The sequence below is a fragment of the Ascoidea rubescens genome (assembly GCF_001661345.1).
Source record: "Ascoidea rubescens DSM 1968 unplaced genomic scaffold ASCRUscaffold_7, whole genome shotgun sequence".
Classification (NCBI taxonomy): domain Eukaryota; kingdom Fungi; phylum Ascomycota; class Saccharomycetes; order Ascoideales; family Ascoideaceae; genus Ascoidea; species Ascoidea rubescens.
The window spans coordinates 986,686-1,004,921 of NW_017962919.1; the positions used below are offsets into that span (position 1 = coordinate 986,686).

The following is an 18,236-nucleotide window of genomic DNA, read 5'->3' on the forward strand; positions in this document are numbered from 1 at the left end:
CGAGTTGAATGTCACGTGAAGTTCCGCTTTGGGAAGAGACGATATAATAGTCCGTTTTGGGGGAGAAGTTGTTTTTGTGACCGGGTCTGGAGTTTTGTGGAGCGAAACGCATTTTGGACGTGGTTTGGAGTTGGATGAGATGCTGGGTCCAGAGAGTGCTGATACTGCTGGTGTGAGAAAGGCTGCTGTAGCCATCAATGCGACGTTGGTCACGAAAGGCTTTTTGGATTTGTCTTCGTTCAACAGCAGACTTTTGTTTGTCTCTACAGACTTCCTGTTTGATCGCAGTGCTGAGCTCCAATTGCAGCTCTTAAATAACGATAAGAACGTAATGAACGTAATCCACGACCTCATCTCACAGATTGATTATTACAAAAAGAAAATTTCTACTCTTAAAAGCAGCTCGAACAGCTTCATAAACAAGCACAAAATATCAAAATCAGGCTTCAATTCAGCTGCAAATTATGCCCCGTATTCAATTGAATTAAATAACAATAGTCTGTTTGATTACGATTATGATCACAATCTGATTCTAAAACAAAACCGCAAACTTTCCAATGACATAATAAATTTGAACTCAAAGCTATCTCAGAGCAAAACTCAAATCGACAATTTGAATTCAAATTTAAATAACTTGAAAAATTTAAATCAGAATTTGATTCAAAATTTTAATTTGATTCTAAATAAAAACAAAAAAACTTCAAATGATGCCAATAATTTCAATCAATTAATTTTAAACAAATTCACTAATAAAAATATTAACCACACTAATAACATTACTGATATAAATACCAATAAAGAAAACTTTGTTCAATTAACAAAATTTAATGCTCTTGAAAAAGATAAATCTCTTAAAAACTTGAATAAAATTTTGGATTCTGTTAAATCAGAAAATGCCCAATTATACTCTTTTTTATCATCTTTATACAATTATCTTCAAAACTATTCTATCTCAAAACTCTTTTCAAAGTCTCAGCTTGATTACGATAATAATCAACAATCTCTCTTCACTAATATTCATCAGGTAAGATTCTCATTTCAGAATTTATTTAATAATACCTTCAACACTTATTCTTGACTATTTGGATTTGTATTTTTCGATTACAATAAAAATTGTATTAAATTAAAAAAAAATAAACAATTAAACAAAAAATTAAATGAAATGTAGTTACACAAAAAATTTTGAAGAAAAATTGAAAAAAAATAATGATTAAAAAAAGCACTCAAAAAATAAACAAAACAAAAATAATTGAGTTTAAGAAAATAAATTGAGAAACATAAAAAATATCGTACGAAAAACAACCAATAAAATAAAATGATAGTCTAATTGTTCATTGATTTAATCATCATTTGAATCCTTCTTTCTTCCAAAGATTTTATGTTTAACAAAAGATCCTCCTTTGCCAACAACTCCCGCGGCTCCTCCAATGACTTTACCACCTGCACCAACAAAGGTTTTACCAGCTCCAAATACTTTGGTTGCTCCATCTGCAAATGTTCCTTCTTTCTTCCTCACACTGTAAATATAAAGGGGTTGGAAGGCTAATTTTAATGTAATGTATCCCCCATCTTTACCGTCCAAATTTAATGGTACTTGAACTTCCGATGGTGCATCAAGTGGTACTTTAGTTAAATCAACAAATCCAATTCCCAACTTATCATCTTGTCCTTCACCAAAGTCCCAATCAAAACAACGAACTTCTAAATGACTATGAGTACGATTTGTTAATGGGATAACACATTCTTCTTTGGTAATCCAGTCTGGATTTAATGTTTTCTTAATAGTCTTGGTTTTTAGATATTTTTTACCATTTAATCTAACTTCAACAAATGGATCAGATTTACCATTTCTATCAGCTGAAATTAAGTTTCTACCATTTAGCACTGTTACTGTTAGTTGACCAGAATTTAATATAGTATCTTGAAGTGGTAAATTTTCAAAAGTTATTGGAATAAATTTAGTTTGTAATCTAATAACAGATCCATCATTAAAGGAAACTTTAGATGTTCCAGCATAACTATTCTGCAATAAAACTCTTGTTGGCAATGATGCTTCAGCAATACAATCTTCTGCTCTACTTTGGTCTTTATCTTTAACCAAACGAAATGTAGCTCTTGAATATTCTAATTCTTTTACAACTACGTCACCTGTATCATTGATGATACATTTGGATTGTCTTAATTTATCTGAGACGTATTGAGGATAACTGTCAGCATCAAAAAATGCTTGAATATAAAGATTTGAGTTATTAAAAGCACCTTGAAGAATTTGATAAACAAATACACCAGAGTTATAGTTCATTAGCTCATTTAAATTCAATCTTAACTTGTGACTTTTATCTAATTCAGCTAAATCAATTTCTTTATTTATCTTAGCGTCTTTATCAGACTTATTAGTTGGATTTTCTTTTTCTTTTTCTTTTTCTTTTTGGAGTTTCAAAGCAGTGGCTTCATCTTCTTCAGCTATTTCATCCAAGTCCATAACAGGAATTGCAGGAAAAAAACTCAAATGATAAGTAATAGTACCTTTGGGGCCTTTTTTAGATACTAATTTATTTGATCTGTATTCTTTGTCAACATGTTCAATGTAGTTATTGTCGTCGCCTTTGTGAATGATTTCATTTAGTTTGATATCAAATGAACCTAAAGTACGGTCAGCACTAATTTTTTCAACATCCATTCCTTCAATGGTTAATTTTTGATTTGGACCAGTAACAGTGGCATATAAAACTTCATTCCAAATTGGGTCAATACTTGAATCAACAGCCAAAGTTCTTCCTCTTTGGAAACCATTGATTAATATTCTTGCATAGGGATCAATTGTACCAACATTTTCCAAGTTACGTAAACCAACAGCTTTATCGATAGCGACTCTTACAACACCAATTGGATCACTATAGCCAGAGGCACCAGGAACGTCAGCTAATCTGACGGGTTTCCATTGGGAAGTGACTTTGATTTCACCATTACCATCTTTTAAGGGGATCCATTTCTTATCGATTTCGGAACGATCAACAATGTCATTCAAGCTAGTGACTAGATAATCTAGTTTTTCGTTTTTATCGTTTTTGACAATGAGCAAGACTCTTGTTTTTCTTTTATCTAAAATCAACTTTTCGGAGGAAACATTCCAAATGGGGTTATTATTACTTTTGACAGTTGAAGTGGTTAGGATTAGTTCTTTGTTGATGTACAATTCAACAAAAGTGTTTGGGTTTTCAGGGTTTTCGATTTTGATTTCATTGATTTCAATTCTAGCAATACCGGTATTTAGTTCTGGAGGAGGTTCAGTTGATCCATCAATTAATCTTTTACCTTCCAAGACAGGAGAGTAATTTAGATCAAAGAACAAAGTGCCAACAGGTTTGTTGTTTCTTAATAGAGGGACAGCTAGATTTGGTTGAGTTGGAGAAGTCTTTAGAGATTGGATATCGAAGTTGATTGTTCCCATTTGAACATCTTTTCTGTCATCGTTAAAATCATAGCAGATCATTTGTAGAGGTTGGGCTAGAGAGTTAACTAGGATGTAGATTGATTCGTTCCAAACCGGATCACAAGTGTCTTCAATGGTTTTTGATTTAGCCAAGGTTGGGCCATTGAAGTTAAAGGTAAGGTAAGGATCGATTGTGTTGCCAGAGGTTTGATCAAATAGTTTGATATCTTTGGCGTCTTTAAGTAGGATGGTTAGGACGCCGATGGCACCAGTAAGATTACCTTTTAGTAATTCTTCGATGTTTAATTGGAAAGAAAAGGGGTTGAAAAGAATTGGGCCAGCAAATTTGAGGATCATGTCGTTGATTAGAGGTAATAAGCCAGGAACTGATAGAACTTCCCAGTTGAAGATACCTTGGCCAAAGACCTTTGAGACAAAATCGAATTTTGGAAATTCAGGCAAGGAAACGTTGACAGTGTCAATGTTGGGATAACTGGACATCATTCTGATACGAACTCTTACAGTTACGTGAAAGGCAACATCTTCAACGACTATGGGAAAGGTTATGAAATTGAATAGTTTGATTTTGATGACGAATTTTTGATTAACATGGTTCTTCAATTGTTTGTTGTTCATGTCAGAGATTTCGTTGGGGGTCATTGAGACAGACCAGTCCATGACAACGACATCGTCAGAGGTTCGTGGAAAGGTTTTGACGTGTTCTATTCTAAAGGGTTTGGTTCCTAAAGTTAGAGTGTCTATCCAGATACCTGTAACGAATGGAGGAATTTGAGGCAAAGAAGCTAGAATTGGATTTGCCTGGTCACAAACGATTTGGCAAATTGAGGGTTCTAGGTATAGCCAGAATTTGTCTAGAAAAGTGTTTAGCCAGTCCATTGTTTCATAGTCGTTTTCGATTCTTTTGATGGAGAACGCTCTTTGAGCTTGTTCTCGAAGGTTTGATCTGTACTTTCTAATTTGGGTTCTGTAGTATAAAGAGAAGATGACCATGAATGGGAAGACAGGAGCGAGGGAAAATTTGAATTTGCCCAAGATAAAACATGTCAAGCCAGCTAAAATGAAAATAGCAACATTGTGGTACCAATCACCATAGGCGAAATCGGGCAAGAGATTGTCAAGATGAGTTGGAGTGTTTAATAGATCGTCCAATTCGTCTTCTAGAGAGAGGATATCAAATTCCAGCCAGCCTACAGTTTCTTTCCAACCTCTGAAGTTTGCAGATTTGGGGACTCTTTTTTTGACAACAGGTTGCTGAGGTTGATTGATACTTTTGGAGGTACCATTAGTATTGCTGACGTTGTCAGCAGCTACTAAAGAAGTTTTTGAGGAAGATAAGGGAGTAGCCATTAATTGAAAAGGCGCAAAAACATGAAAGCCAGCAAGAAAGAATTAAAAAGAAGAAAACACTGAATGGTTACTTGCCCAAGAATAAGAAGCAGAAGAAGTAGAAGTGGATGCAGAAGTGGAAGCCAAATTTTGAAAATAAGTGGTGAAATGAAATGAAATGAATTGAGTTGATAAACATAGCAAGTGAGAGAAGCCGTGATTTCATCCGGCTGGAGGTTACCCGGTTTCAAAAACAGTATGGGATCCGTGGCTTAGAAGCAGAAAAGAGCAGTCCGGGTAATCTCTGCAGAGCTACTTGAGATTGCGGATGACGCACAGAGGGCTGCAGCGAGGTTGTGTCAGACGGGGTCTGTATAAACAGGGTCTGGGTCGGACTGTAACTGAGCTATCCGGGGTGTCGGTCTTGTCCGAGGGTACCGAAAAGCCAGTCGCCTGAGGACGCCGGTGGTGAGCGAAAGACGATGAGCTGCTGCTTTTGGAGCTTTTGGAGGAGCTGCTGCTTCTGCTGCTTCTGCTGCTTCTAGCCAGTTTGGTGAGCTTGGTGATTTTGCTGCTTCTGTCTCTGCTGGTGCTGTTTTTAATCCAAGCCTGTTTCAGCCTTCTCACTTCCACACAAACCCTAAACACTATTCTACTCAGATCAAGATTCACACAAGACCCAATTGATAACTGCTACTTGTTTTCTTTTTTTTTCTTCTCCAGTTGCTCATCAATAATGCTACGAAGAACAAACTACAACAGATCTGATCCTGATGCTTTGGAGGACATCGGTGTCATTGATATTGCTGCCAGTGACCATTCCTCCAAACACTACTGGCTTCCCTCCAATGTCAACTCTCGTTTCCATCGCACGAAACACTACAATCTGAACATCAATATTCTTTCTTCTCTAAGCTTACTCAAGTTCTACATGCTGTTTTTGCTCAAATTCATCAGAAAAAACTTCAAAATTTTAGTCCTCTCAACTTCAATTTTATCCCTCCTCTATCTTTATTCCAATAACAGCAATTTCGATAATACCAGTGGCTTGATCTTGGATCACCTTAATTCAGATTCAAATCAAATCAATTTAAATTTTGGGTCAAATCTTAATTCAAATCTTAATTCTATTCCTGATTCTCATCTTAATTCTAAAATCGATAATAATGATAATAATGATAATAATGATAATAATAACAATAATAATATTCACAAAAATCACAAAAACCACAACAATTTTTACAATTCCCACAACTCACATCATTACAAAGATTCTCATAAAGAAAATCATCTCAAAATTGATAATGATATCAATGATGATTATGACACCACAATTACCGAATTATCAAAAGAATCCTCTTCCCCATCCTCTTCTTATTCACCCTCAAAAATATCTCAATTTCAGCACTTGAATGACTACACCTATGTAGCTTATCTCTCAATCATCGAATCCTATCTATACCATCTAACCAAAAATGGTCCAAGATTTCCTCCAGAACTAGACTTTAGCTGGCAAGATTGGATAGACATGTCTCTCTTAAACCCTCTTCTAAAGGAAAAACCAAACTGCAAAAAATTATCCTCTTTAGCTTCTCCCAAAAATTTAGTCAACAAAAGAATGTCCTGGTTTGCCTGTATCAACGATCTCAATAAAGACAAAAACTCAATCCAAAAATCCCCCAATGATCCAGATTTAGGCTTTAAATTCAACTTCCCAAACATCTATGGCGATTCTCAATTCAGATTGTCCATCAGAGGAAAATCTTATTTATACTCAATGGCACCACTTCCAAACAAATTAATCTTTTTGGGTGGTGATCTAGCCTTTGTCATTAAAATTAAAAACAAAAACTCAATTCTAAATAATGGAATGATCGATAACTACATTATAAAAAAATCAAAATTATTAAATCTATCAAAATCTCAAGTACTAAACCTAAAGCTAAACGAAACTGATGAATTCCTAAAAATTTCAACAATACTCAATAGACCTTTAATCGATAAGAAAAATAATCCAAACTTTGAAAAATTCAACTACATCAACATTAACAACTTATCCTTTACCTTTCCTGAAGACTCTGAAAAATCACAATTTGCAGAAAATGCAAGAATTTTAAAAAAAAATTACTTCTTCACTGCAAGAATTAAAAAAGATTACGATAACTATATTCCAACAGCTGATGACTTAAAAATTATAAATGACCAAAATTACAATCCCAAAAACGACCCGCACTTTGATCCAAATCAATTTGTTAATTATGATTCCATAATCGAAACTCCCTATGATTGGAGATTTTTTAATCAAGTATTAAACTCCTATCAGCATCGTATTGCCCTACACAAAGCAATCCGAACTTTTAGCCAATTTACAATCAATCTCGGCCTAACAACTTGGCTATCTCAAGATTCGTTAATTGGCTGGCAGAGAAATGGATTGGTGTCTCCTTGGGATAAAGTTGTTCATTTTGAGTTGCCTGCTGAAGATATGATCAGATTGGCTAATGTTCTAAACAATACTATTGTTATCGCTGATCCTCTTGAAGGCCAAGGCCGTTATTTTCTAGATATCTCGCCTCATTATATGGAAAGAGCTCGTTACAACGATGGTGGTGCTTCTCCCGACTCGCCTGATGCAAGATTTATTGATATCAAGACTGGTGTTTACTTGGAACTTAGTGGCGTTGTAAGAAGTTTAACCAACAACTTACCTGATCTTATTGAAAAATCTTTTCCAAATGAATCAAAAAAATACTATAATGAATTAAAATTATCTGAAGAGAGAAAAAATGACTATCAAGAACAGAACCAAGATGGCCAGGATGATAATATACAGTTTTTAAATACAGGAATGGGAAATTTCTATCATGTCAACGAATTATTGCCCTTACGAAGAACGTTATTTGAAGGGAAACTAATCAACATTCCCTATGACACTCCCGGTATTTTGAACCATCAATATAGCGATATTGTTCATCTTGTGGAATTTAATGGATGGTCATATAAAGACCATTTACGTTTGTGGGTCCCAAGTAAGAAGTGTAAATACATCCAAAACGAAGACATTAAATTATTTGAAAATGGAGGAAGCTCTTTTATGGGTGCCTGTCATGACAGAAATATCTGGAGACAGTACAATCTAACAAAAGAAATCACAGAGTTTAAAAGAAATGAAAACAAAAGCGATATTGCACTCAGTTTAAGTATTGAGGATGAATTTCCAATGATCTTTCCCGATTTATGGGCAGAGAACGACCGAAGGATTAAAGAAAATGAAAAGACCAGCTAATTCTAATCAAATCTTGTACTTTTTAGTGAAAAAATAATAAATTTCAATCGTGTATTCATCGGGTTATTAGTAAAATCCATTAAAAGCAACTTGTTAGACTAAAAGCATGTTTTTGTTGGTTCAAAATGCTGTTTCCCTTCGATTGCTGCTGAAATTTGATGATATAATCGACTACGCTCACTTTCCCAAAAAAACGCATAAAAATCCTCGTTTCAGTTTCAATTACGCACCAAAAAAATTTTATTTGCTTATATGGATAAACTCTATCGCTCTAAAAAAATTTCGCCCTTTTTCTATCTTAGGATTATATATACATACATATATTCTTTTACTTGTTTAATTTTTTTTCTATTTATTCTATCATGGCTAAAACAATCATGTTTTAAACCTGATGCTCACTCTTTTATATCACATCTTCAAAAATCAATACTCAATTGTATCATTAATCAGTCTATTGATGACAAAGCGAACTAAATAAGCAAATAAGCAACCAACCAATCAAAATTTGAAACTTCCAACAAATTTCATTTGCAGTTAAAGGAAAAAAAAATATATGGTAATGAAGTATAAACAACATTTGGAAATGAGGACTGTTTAAATTTTTACGAAGTGGAAGTTATCAAAAACATTTAAAATCAAAAGCAGATTTGTAAAACTAAGCTGAAAACAATGGTAATCAAGGAGAAGTACTAAAAAAATATAAAAAAAAAACCATGAGAAAAATATAAGAAAATTATAAGAAATAAAAAAGTTTATAAAAAAAAAAGGAATAAAAGTCTTCTAATTATGTTTGAATCTCAACTTTAATAACAAATCTAATAGTCTAATATCCATTTATTATCAAGTTGAAAAAAATAAGGGCAAACAAGAAAAATAAAAAAAAATTAATAAAAATAGAGAAAATAGAGAAAATAGAGAAAATAGAAAAGTAAACAAAAGGAACATAATAAGGGAAAAAAAAGGAAATATAAAGAAATTTAATGAGAAGTAACCACTGTTTAATATTCATGAAATGTTAAGGAAAAAATAAAAAGTAAAATGATAAAACGATAAAAAAAAAGAAAAAAAGAAAAAGAAAAAAAAGAAAAAGAAAAAAGAAAAATAGGTCATAAAGTCATATTAAAATTCTGTTATAATAAAAAAAGAGAGATCATATTGAATAATCAATAGTTTTTGAATTTGGTAATAATCTATAGGAGTATTCAATCAAGAACTCCAAAACTGCCTGAGATAAAAGATATTCATTTGGCGCCATATTATGCTGTGGATGAGATAAAATAGATGGCTGAAAGATGGCAGATAAGTTTTTTGCAGGCATGAGATTTTCAGTTGAATTCGAGTCAAACACAGCTAATAAATCCAAGATATAAAACAATAGCTGTTTTGAGGAAAGAGGCAACTGGGAGATTAATAGTTTGTAATCATTAACAGCATCTTCAATGTCCTTGACCAACTTTTGATGACGCTTTAATTTTTTCTTTCTTTTTAGCTCTTCATTTGAGGTGGAAAGATTGTCGAGATTTTTATTGAAACTACTGTCAGTAGTGTTATTATCAGTACTGGGGTTTGAATCATCTGAAGCGCTTAGTGGAGGGGTGATTGCTAGTGTTTTCAAATTAATTTCATTGGAAACTAACTGTTCATCTTCTTCAGGAAGAGAATCCAAACTATTTTGGTGTTTATGACCTAAAGATATTGAGGTAGGTTTTGAAACAGAAGTGATAGAGGCTTCATTTCTATGTTCAAAATAGATTAGAATTCTCTTTCTTGAACTTAGAGGCGTTCTCCAGTTTTGGTAGGAGTTCAAAGGTATTATTGGTTCAGGCAAGGAGTTTAGGAATCTTCTCAAAATTGAGGCAGCATCATGGACTGTATAACCCTTCCAATCTAATTTCTTGCCATAATATGGTGGAGTGTTGAAAATCTCCTGTAAAGCTTTAACTCTTTTTGATGAGCCACCTAATCTGAATATTCCTTTTGTTTTGAGGCCATTCAGCTTTAAGAAATTTCCAGCTTTTGCCACTGTGATTGGGATTTTTCCATACTTGACCAAGTTATTTGGATTTTCGTCAGTTGGAATTAAAATTGAGATTCTTGCTGAAGCTTTATCTAGGGAATCATCTAAGGGAATATTGAAGATTAAATTTTCGTTATTGGAATTATTCAAATTATTGACGTTGAAAGAATTATAAGAGCTATAAGAATTATAAGAGTTGTAATTATTTAAAGAAGCACTATTGGCAGTGGTTGATACAGAACTGTTGTTACTGACAAAACTAGATAGGTTTGAATCAAAAGAGGGTTTTGGCAAATGAGTGAAGATGTTGTCAGGGTTTAGGTTGAAATTAATATTCAAGTTTTTGCTTTTCTTTTCTGGAGAAGAGGCCTGAGTGTCTTTCTTTTTCTTTTTGAGAGACCTCAATCTTTTCAAAGAAGTGTTTCTTTTAAGACCTGACTCCTTCCTGAAAGGAGCAGTGTTGGAAGTGATGAGAGTGTTGACATCCCCACTAGATATAGACAATACGCTGTGGATGTTGTTGGTGACGATGTTGGAGTGAGTGGGATCAGAGATAGAGAAGGTGTATTCATTACTCTTCCTGAAAGGATTAGACCACCAAGAGTTTCTACTTGAGGAGGTTGGGATGGTTGGGGCTTCACCCATCATAGAGAAGAAAAGAGAGAGAGTAGTGTTGATGAAACAAGAAAGACTATTTTTGATAGATGTAAAGGACGAATATAAATAGAGAGATATAAAGACTATAAAGACTACAAAAACGACGAAAAGCGAGATGAACAGAAGGCAGAAAACCAGCCCAGGGAAAATTTTATGATCAATGATCCAAAGAATGACCCAGACTTCTGGCGCCCGCCGGCTATTTTTAGGTTTCAGCGACCGCGGTCTAGACTCCTGATCACGACGCGCCCCTCACGCAGCACTCACGTCACGCGTCTCACTCACGTCGCTCACGCCATCTCATCGCGTGTCTCACGCGCAGCTCGCGCAGCTCACGCAGCTCACTCTTCCAACGCAAGCACCAACACTGTTCTGTTGGGGATGTACACCTGGATGTAGTTGGATCTGTTGTTCCATCTGAGGTCTGTGGTGAAGTATCTGCTTGCCGCCTCGTCGATTCTGTCGTGTCCACCAAACTCTTCTTTTCTGTCTGAGTTCAACACCACCTTGTACACTCCACCTTTTTCAACCCCTACTCTGTAGTCGGTAAAGCTGATGGTTGGGTGGAAATTGAATATGAACAACAAGTTGGCTCGTTCAAAAACAATCACTTTGTCCACCTCGTGTTTCAACGAAACATATGCTTGGGGCGCCTTCAACCAATGATATTTGGCTTCGAGGTGTTGCATTGCCCTGTCAAAGTTGTAAAGCTGCTTGTAGCGCAATAGATCATCACTGATCAAATTAAACTGTCTTCTGGCATAGTGGTATGAGTCGTTGTTGCCTTCTCTGGGGAAATCTAACCATTCAGGATGTCCAAATTCATTCCCTTCGAAATTCAAGTACCCTTCACCACCCAAAGCATGGGTCAATAGTCTGATCAATTTGTGCAAAGACATTCCCCGATCAATGATTGGAGACAAAGGTTTCAAAATAGTCATATCAGTGTACATAGCAGCATCCATTAGCCAAAATGCAATGGTTTTATCGCCGACTAAAGCTTGGTCATGACTTTCACAATAAGCTATGCAATTTTCTCCATATCTTCTATTGGTTAAGGTGTGGATAATGTTTCCCATGTTCCAGTCACTGTCACTTAAATGTTTCAAGATTTTGATCCACATATCTGGAATGGCCATTGATAGTCTGTAATCAAAATCAACACCACCTTTATCAGCGGATAAACACAAAGTTGGATAGCCAGACACATCTTCAGCAATTGTTATGAAATTTCTGTCTTCAAGTCGACCACATTGGTGAACTAATTGATTGGCTAGCATTAAATAAGTTATGGCTTCTTTATCAACTTGGGCGTTTTCATTCAAATACTCATTATAATTACCACTGAATGCACCACCTGCACCGATACCATGATGCAAATATAGCATACTAGTCACACCATCGAATCTAAAACCATCAAATTTATAAACGTCCAAATAAAATTTTAAATTTGATAGCAAGAATCTTAGAACTTCATATTTGCCGTAATTGAATAACTTTGAATCCCACAAATCATGGTTACCTTTACCACCCGAGTGAAAGTATTGGTAGTCAGTTCCATCAAAGTTATTTAAACCATCGAGAACATTTTTGGATGTATGAGAGTGAACAATGTCCAATAACACAACAATACCCAAAGAGTGAGCAGTGTCAATTAATTCTTTCAAATCTTCTGGAGTACCAAACCTTGAAGAAATAGCAAAGAAATTAGTAACTTGATAACCAAAAGAAGCATAGTAAGCATGTTCCATGATTGCCATCAATTGAATGGTATTGTAGCCTAGATCTTTGATTTTAGGTAAAATGTTTTGAGTAAATTGTTTATAAGTACCAACAACAGGATCAGGAGTCGAGATACCAATGTGACATTCGTAGATTTTCAAGCCATCATTTGATTCTAATTTTGGTCTTGGATGTTTGAAAACATAAGGACTCTTGGGATTCCAGAATCTTGCTTTATAGCTTGAATCGACTTTGGATTTATCAATGACCTTAGAAAGATCGATAGCCGGTTGAGTCGCTCTGGTGATCCAGGCAGGTAATCTATCGAGTTTTTCACCGTTGGATAACCATAATCTGATTTTAATTTCTGAGTCATGAGGAATTAAGTAATCATTTGGATTGTTAGGTGAAGGATATAGGGTTATATTGAAGTTTCCATAGTCATCTTTTTGCATCACATTTGAATTTTCATCCCAATTGTTGAAATCGCCAATGATTGCAGCCTTCACAGCATTGGGAGCCCATTCTTTGTAGGTGATTGAAAGATCTTGTGGGTTAGGTTGCAATCCATAATGCTTGTAAGAAGAAGCAAAATTTAGCAAACCATTTTCATTTTCATCAAATGTTTTAATCCAGTTTAGAGAATTGTATCGTCTATTAGCCAATTCGTTGGCAAATGGTTCTAACCAGGGATCGACATCCACGGCACCTTTAACAACATCAGGAATCTGAAAAGACATTAGGAAAACAACAATACAGTGTTCTTGAGATGATTGAAACTAAAGAGAAATCAATTGCTGAAAAAATAAATAACAGCAGAAACAGAGATAAAACAAAAAGAAACAAAGAGACGAGTATTTATATACCAGCTCAGATCCAGCAAGAGGAGCGATAAAGCGATCCCAGCCCTGAGGGACGCACCATGCGGGAGCCCTTGTTTGTCATGTTTCTTGCTGCGCACCATCGCACCATGCCGCAGATTCTACTGCAGCAGACAGCCGGTACGCACGGAGGCCTTGCTGCGTTTTGCCACCGGCGCCGGCCGAAACAAATGCGGTGCAATGCCCGATTGAGCGGCAGATATATTCGGTGTCACGAGCAGAGCCCGGCCGCTGTTCAATTACATATACACATTTACCCCTTCACTCCACCGAGATAACCTGTTTTCTTGATCGATCCTTTTCTACCCAAGGAAGAAAACCTGTTTTTGAAGCTGAACCTGCTTCCACTGCTCACGCCTGTTGCTCCTGCCTCATCCCCGTTGACGTTGCCATTTCCATTCAAATGCCCATTGCTCCCATGCATTGTTCCATTGGCTTCCCTGTGGTTGTTTCCCCTGGTTTTAGCCACATGTAGGTAGTTTCTAGCATAAATAGGCGAATTGGTGATGATCTCGTCGCTGTCGTATTCATACTCATTGTCCTTTCCTATCGATCGATTTATTATCGAATTGTATGCTGAATTGATTCGCTTTTCCATTTGTAGTATATCTTCTTCTTTCACAATAATCGGGCTGTTGATTGGGCTGGTAGGGCTGTGAGCCGTACTGTTGCCCATGCTATTCTGATTCATATGACTAGGATTTTGATTATTAGTGCTAAAGTGATCTTGGTAGGCACTTTCTTTTTCTTTTCCCTTTCCTTTGTTTTTGTTTTTGACCAAACTAATTGGTTTTCTGGTGTTGAGTGCCTGTGCTCTTTTAGTGTTGATCGACAACTCTCGTTTCGTGCTTCCACTATTAAATTTTCTTGCTTTAATAGGAAATGGGTTTCTCTCATCTGTGCTTTGTAATTTATCAACACTTTCAACAACCAATTTGCTGTCATTGTACATATTATTATTATCGAAACTGACTTTTTTATCACTTTTTTCAGGTCTATCGATTTTCTCATATTTATCCTCCATCAGCTTTTTATTGTTTTTAATTTCATTAACATCATCATCGTCCAAACTAAATGTAACTTCTTTTTTACCTACTGCTTTGACGTTTGACAATTCTTTTTTTTTATTATCATTGTCATTTTGACTTTGAATATCATTATCATTTATTTTTTCTTGATCGTTCTGATTGTCTTTATCTCTTTCTCTTTCACGCTCTAGTTTTGAAGAGGTTGGTCCAGTAAGAATTATGCTATTTCTGCCAAATAGAGTCAATGAGGAGTATCTCTTTTTTTTGTTCCCGTTGATGCTGGCATTTCTATTCAATGCAACATTGGAAGTGATTGGTGAATTGCTTGGGCTGGTATTATTAGATGAGCCAGATTTATAGTTTAAATTGGTCATGCTATTTTCAGATAAATTTGGAGATGTTAAATTGCTAGATGCTGGAGAAGTGCTGAGTACCATATTGTTATTATTCCCGTTATTATTCCCATTATTATTCCCATTATTAGTGTTATTATTGGCGTTATTACTGGTGTTATTAACATTATTAGTATTATTAGCGTTAACGGTAGTGTTAGTGTTCGCGTTAGTATTATTGTTATTGTTGTTACTATTATTATTGTTATTGGGGGTATCGTTTGATATGTTATTTGCTGGATTGTTGATTCCGTTGAAATAAAATGGAGAATAATGGCTAATTTCAAATAGTGGTTTAATAGTTTCATTAAATTCGGTACTGAATTTGCTTTTAAGATTTTTGATTTCATTTTCAGTGACAAATTTAGTTGATAGCAATCTGTGTCTTCTTGCAGGAGACAACAGAATTCTTCTTTGATTTATTATATCCAAATTGTTATTGTTATTGTTATTGTTATTGTTGTTGTTGGGAATATTAGTTAAATTGTTAATGTTGTTAAGAGTGTTAATGTTGTTGATATTTTTAATATTTTTAATGTTGTCATTCATTGATTGAGCCAATTCGTCGGAAAAAATCTGGTTTTCTAGCAAACTTTCATTCATTTGTTTAATGGAGACTCTTAAATCTTCCAATTCGGATAGCCATTTGTATTTGAATTCGTCGAGTTTTTCATCATCAGTGATTTTCATTCTGTTGTAAAAGTTGGGAGAGTTTTCATTGAAGGCAGATATGTTGTTGTTATTCATGTAGAGCATGTTGTTTTGACTTGAGTTGTTTAGAAGGTTGAATTGGTTTAGTTGATTCAATTGATTTGCGGAATTGATGTTGTTTGTGTTATTGTTTATGGTGTTATTGTTGACGTTATAGATGGTGTTTATTGTGCTTGGATTTGTGTTGTTGTTGCTATTGCTGCTATTGTTACTGTTGTTGAGATGGTTGATGTTGATGCTATTGTCGTTGTTAATTGGAAGATTCTGAAAGTTTGGTAGGTTTGAGTAAAAAGTTGGGTTTGATTTAGTAGTTGAGGATAGATTTGGAGAAGGGATTAAAGAGGTTCGTTGGGAAAGACTCATTTTTTTGATTGATTCGGAGGTTATGATTGAATCTTCGATTGGGAAGGAGATTTGGTTTGTATGGTGAGAGCTGCTATTGTTGATGGGAGGATTGATTGAGTTTAGTACAGCGCTTGAACTGGAGGAGTATTCTTGATTGAGAAAGGAATTTGAGTTGCAAAAGACGTATTTGATTGATTTTGATTGTTTTAGATTTTCCAAGTCAATGTAGTATTTATTGTATTTTTTTTTGTAAAAGTCCATTTCGTCCATGATTTTCAATTCTTTGTTGATTTTTTTCTCTAGTTCTATTTCTAGGAAGTTTATTCTTTCTTTTGATTTCATGAGAGTGTTGTTTAACTGGTCGATCTTAGAGTTTAGATGGGAGTTGTTTTTCTCTAGTTTGTTGAAATTCTGTTTTGATAAGTTGAGATCATTTTCTATTGATTGGATTTGGAATTTTAGGGAATTGATTTGTTTGAGATGGTTTTTCTGTAGATTGTGGAATTCTTTGTTGATTAGGTTGATCTGGATATTTTTGGAGTCGATTAGTTGATACTTTTGGTCGATTTCAAACTGAAAGTTTTTAATTTTGTTGTTTAGAGAGTTGATTTTAAGGAGATAGTTTTTCTCAATCTGGTCGATTAGTTTTTTTTTGTTTTTCTTGAAATTTTTGTTTTGATTGTACTGTTTATAAAAGCAAAAAGAGGAAGCTACTATTGATAGCAAGATCAACAATAGAATAAAGGTAACTAAAGACATAACAAGTAGATCGAGATCAGAAGAGAGAAGTAGGAAAAAAAAGCAGCGAATAATAATTAACAACCAAGCACGAAAAAAGGGAAAAAAAAAACCTAACAGTAAACAGTTTAACAAGAGACAAAAGGAAAAATCAGATAGAAAGAAAGAATGAAAGAGAGAGACGAACAAGTGATAGTGAATGAATAAATAGCAGAGAAAAAATAATTGTGAGTATGACTAGAAATTGATTATCAAAGAGTGTTGAAGGATTGAGCACAGTGAAAGAGAGCAGGGTGGAAAGCAGAACGAGCAGTTAGCAACAAAAGAGGACCAGAATGAGAGTTGCAAAGAGAATAACTTGCCATCAATTTATAAGTAGCGACAAATCTGTTAGCAGTATATGGTGGGATTTTCCACCAAGTGACAAGTTCTCAAGCAACACAACGCAAATGCTTTGAAAACGAAAACAAAAATGCTAAAGGATAAATCAGCGCTGAAAAACGACGCCAACGCCCGCTGAAAAATGTCCATGCACCTGACCCTGATCTGTCATCCCGCTTCGGGCAAATCCTGCTCGCCCATAACAGCGAGGCCCGCTGAAACCCTGCGCGCCTGTGCCGCGGCCTCCCCAATCCGGCCGTCGCGCTTGCCCAATCTAGCGGCATTCCGCTTGCGTCTCGCTTCCGCAGTTTGCACATCCCAGTCCACTCCCCTGGATCTCGCACCCAACAACGTGCTCCCGCGACAGCACGCGCTCGGTGATTACCACTGCGACGGCGCATCTGCTCCAGCTTCTTGTGCTGATCGCAGTTTGGGGTCTGCTGCTTTCTCGGCTCTTCTATTGTCTTTCTGGGACCTACCACAGCTTGCCTGCCCTTTTTGACTGTCCTATCTTTTCAGGAACCTGCTGCCACCCTGCCATTTCCTCCATTTTGCTGCCTGTATTTCCAATTTCGAATTTGCAGTTTGCATTAACATTTCCAACGCTTCATTTTTATGGGAGTTTTCTATCTATTTTTTCCTTCCACATTTTTTCCATAATCTATTGCCAAGATGCTTATGTTCCCAATTATTTAAGCTTTTTTCATCTGTTGTTTGCTCTTTGTGCAGTGTTCAGGTTGATTATTTCAATGGGATTTGCTTTTTGGAAGAGTTCGTTTCTATTTTCATATCTTCCTGAAACTTTTTCCTTTCCCAATACTTGCTCTCATAGTTAATCCACTATTAAACTTTATGTCCTCCTTAATTTGCAAGCTTATCAATACAATTGAGGTCCATTGAAAATTATACCAACAAAGATGACAACTGATATTACTTAATGACAAGTAATAATAAATAATGCTAAATAATAATTCATTTTGGCTGATCAGCATATTCACCAAATTTCACTTCATTCAATTATAAACAACATGTATTATCCGCTCTAGCAATAATCACCTTCCTTAAAACTCGTTAAAGAATGTGTGCAATCAATCCAAATACCCTGAAAATCCTGGAAATCATAAAATTGCTAAAATCTAAAATTAGATCCCTCAACATTTTCTATTTTCTTGTTTTTATAACCGATACAATCACATTCCACTATCCTCCCATCTGTTATTCGCTCTTCCTCGCCGGCCAATCAGATGTCCCCAACCAAATCATCTTACAACAATAAAATATTATCTAATCACGCGCTT

At 35.3% G+C, this 18,236-nt stretch overlaps 9 protein-coding genes across 9 annotated transcripts; 4 read left to right on the top strand and 5 right to left on the bottom strand.

Moving 5' to 3' along the window:
* The first annotated feature begins 59 nt into the window (after nt 1–59).
* Nucleotides 60–1,208, top strand: ASCRUDRAFT_152571 (uncharacterized protein). Its single transcript, XM_020189299.1, has one exon. The coding sequence runs from the start codon at nt 140–142 to the stop codon at nt 1,076–1,078; it is 939 nt and encodes a 312-aa protein (XP_020047225.1). The 5' UTR covers nt 60–139; the 3' UTR covers nt 1,079–1,208.
* A 131-nt stretch (nt 1,209–1,339) lies between these two features.
* On the bottom strand, nt 1,340–4,801 carry ASCRUDRAFT_35530 (lipid-binding protein; the record flags this gene model as incomplete). The annotated part of the gene is made up of 1 exon (XM_020190615.1): nt 1,340–4,801. The coding sequence occupies one exon, from the start codon at nt 4,799–4,801 to the stop codon at nt 1,340–1,342; it is 3,462 nt and encodes a 1,153-aa protein (XP_020047226.1).
* A 910-nt stretch (nt 4,802–5,711) lies between these two features.
* Nucleotides 5,712–8,066, top strand: ASCRUDRAFT_35471 (uncharacterized protein; the record flags this gene model as incomplete). Its single annotated transcript, XM_020190609.1, has 1 exon — nt 5,712–8,066. The coding sequence occupies one exon, from the start codon at nt 5,712–5,714 to the stop codon at nt 8,064–8,066; it is 2,355 nt and encodes a 784-aa protein (XP_020047227.1).
* Nucleotides 8,067–8,600: 534 nt separating this feature from the next.
* ASCRUDRAFT_152577 (uncharacterized protein) lies at nt 8,601–9,113 on the bottom strand. The gene is made up of 2 exons (XM_020189300.1): nt 8,933–9,113; nt 8,601–8,830 (listed from the first exon to the last, which is right to left on the bottom strand). The coding sequence occupies exons 1-2, from the start codon at nt 9,009–9,011 to the stop codon at nt 8,661–8,663; spliced, it is 249 nt and encodes an 82-aa protein (XP_020047228.1). The 5' UTR covers nt 9,012–9,113; the 3' UTR covers nt 8,601–8,660.
* A 103-nt stretch (nt 9,114–9,216) lies between these two features.
* ASCRUDRAFT_35265 (RhoGAP-domain-containing protein) lies at nt 9,217–10,116 on the bottom strand (the record flags this gene model as incomplete). The annotated part of the gene is made up of 2 exons (XM_020190587.1): nt 9,217–9,500; nt 9,840–10,116. Coding segments are annotated over 2 exons (561 nt in total), but the record flags the coding sequence as incomplete, so codon positions are not given.
* A 965-nt stretch (nt 10,117–11,081) lies between these two features.
* GLC3 (1,4-alpha-glucan branching enzyme) lies at nt 11,082–13,202 on the bottom strand (the record flags this gene model as incomplete). The annotated part of the gene is made up of 1 exon (XM_020190623.1): nt 11,082–13,202. One exon carries the CDS (start codon nt 13,200–13,202, stop codon nt 11,082–11,084), a length of 2,121 nt encoding a protein of 706 aa, XP_020047230.1.
* Nucleotides 13,203–13,596: 394 nt separating this feature from the next.
* On the bottom strand, nt 13,597–16,578 carry ASCRUDRAFT_70772 (uncharacterized protein; the record flags this gene model as incomplete). The annotated part of the gene is made up of 1 exon (XM_020191833.1): nt 13,597–16,578. One exon carries the CDS (start codon nt 16,576–16,578, stop codon nt 13,597–13,599), a length of 2,982 nt encoding a protein of 993 aa, XP_020047231.1.
* Nucleotides 16,579–17,032: 454 nt separating this feature from the next.
* ASCRUDRAFT_152610 (uncharacterized protein) lies at nt 17,033–17,582 on the top strand. The gene has a single exon (XM_020189301.1). It carries the CDS (start codon nt 17,081–17,083, stop codon nt 17,438–17,440), a length of 360 nt encoding a protein of 119 aa, XP_020047232.1. The 5' UTR covers nt 17,033–17,080; the 3' UTR covers nt 17,441–17,582.
* Nucleotides 17,583–18,016: 434 nt separating this feature from the next.
* ASCRUDRAFT_81255 (uncharacterized protein) lies at nt 18,017–18,214 on the top strand (the record flags this gene model as incomplete). The annotated part of the gene is made up of 1 exon (XM_020194593.1): nt 18,017–18,214. One exon carries the CDS (start codon nt 18,017–18,019, stop codon nt 18,212–18,214), a length of 198 nt encoding a protein of 65 aa, XP_020047233.1.
* Between the last annotated feature and the right edge of the window lie 22 nt (nt 18,215–18,236).

Bases quoted from the DNA above. Each gene is read 5' to 3' on its own strand.
- ASCRUDRAFT_152571 (XM_020189299.1), top strand. From the start codon at position 140: ATGCTGGGTCCAGAGAGTGCTGATACTGCTGGTGTGAGAAAGGCTGCT.
- ASCRUDRAFT_152577 (XM_020189300.1), bottom strand. From the start codon at position 9,011: ATGTTCCTTTTGTTTACTTTTCTATTTTCTCTATTTTCTCTATTTTCT. The intron at 8,831-8,932 runs GTTTGCCCTTAT...CTTTTATTCCTT, and splicing joins AATTTTTTTTTATTTTTCTT to TTTTTTTTATAAACTTTTTT.
- ASCRUDRAFT_152610 (XM_020189301.1), top strand. From the start codon at position 17,081: ATGTCCATGCACCTGACCCTGATCTGTCATCCCGCTTCGGGCAAATCC.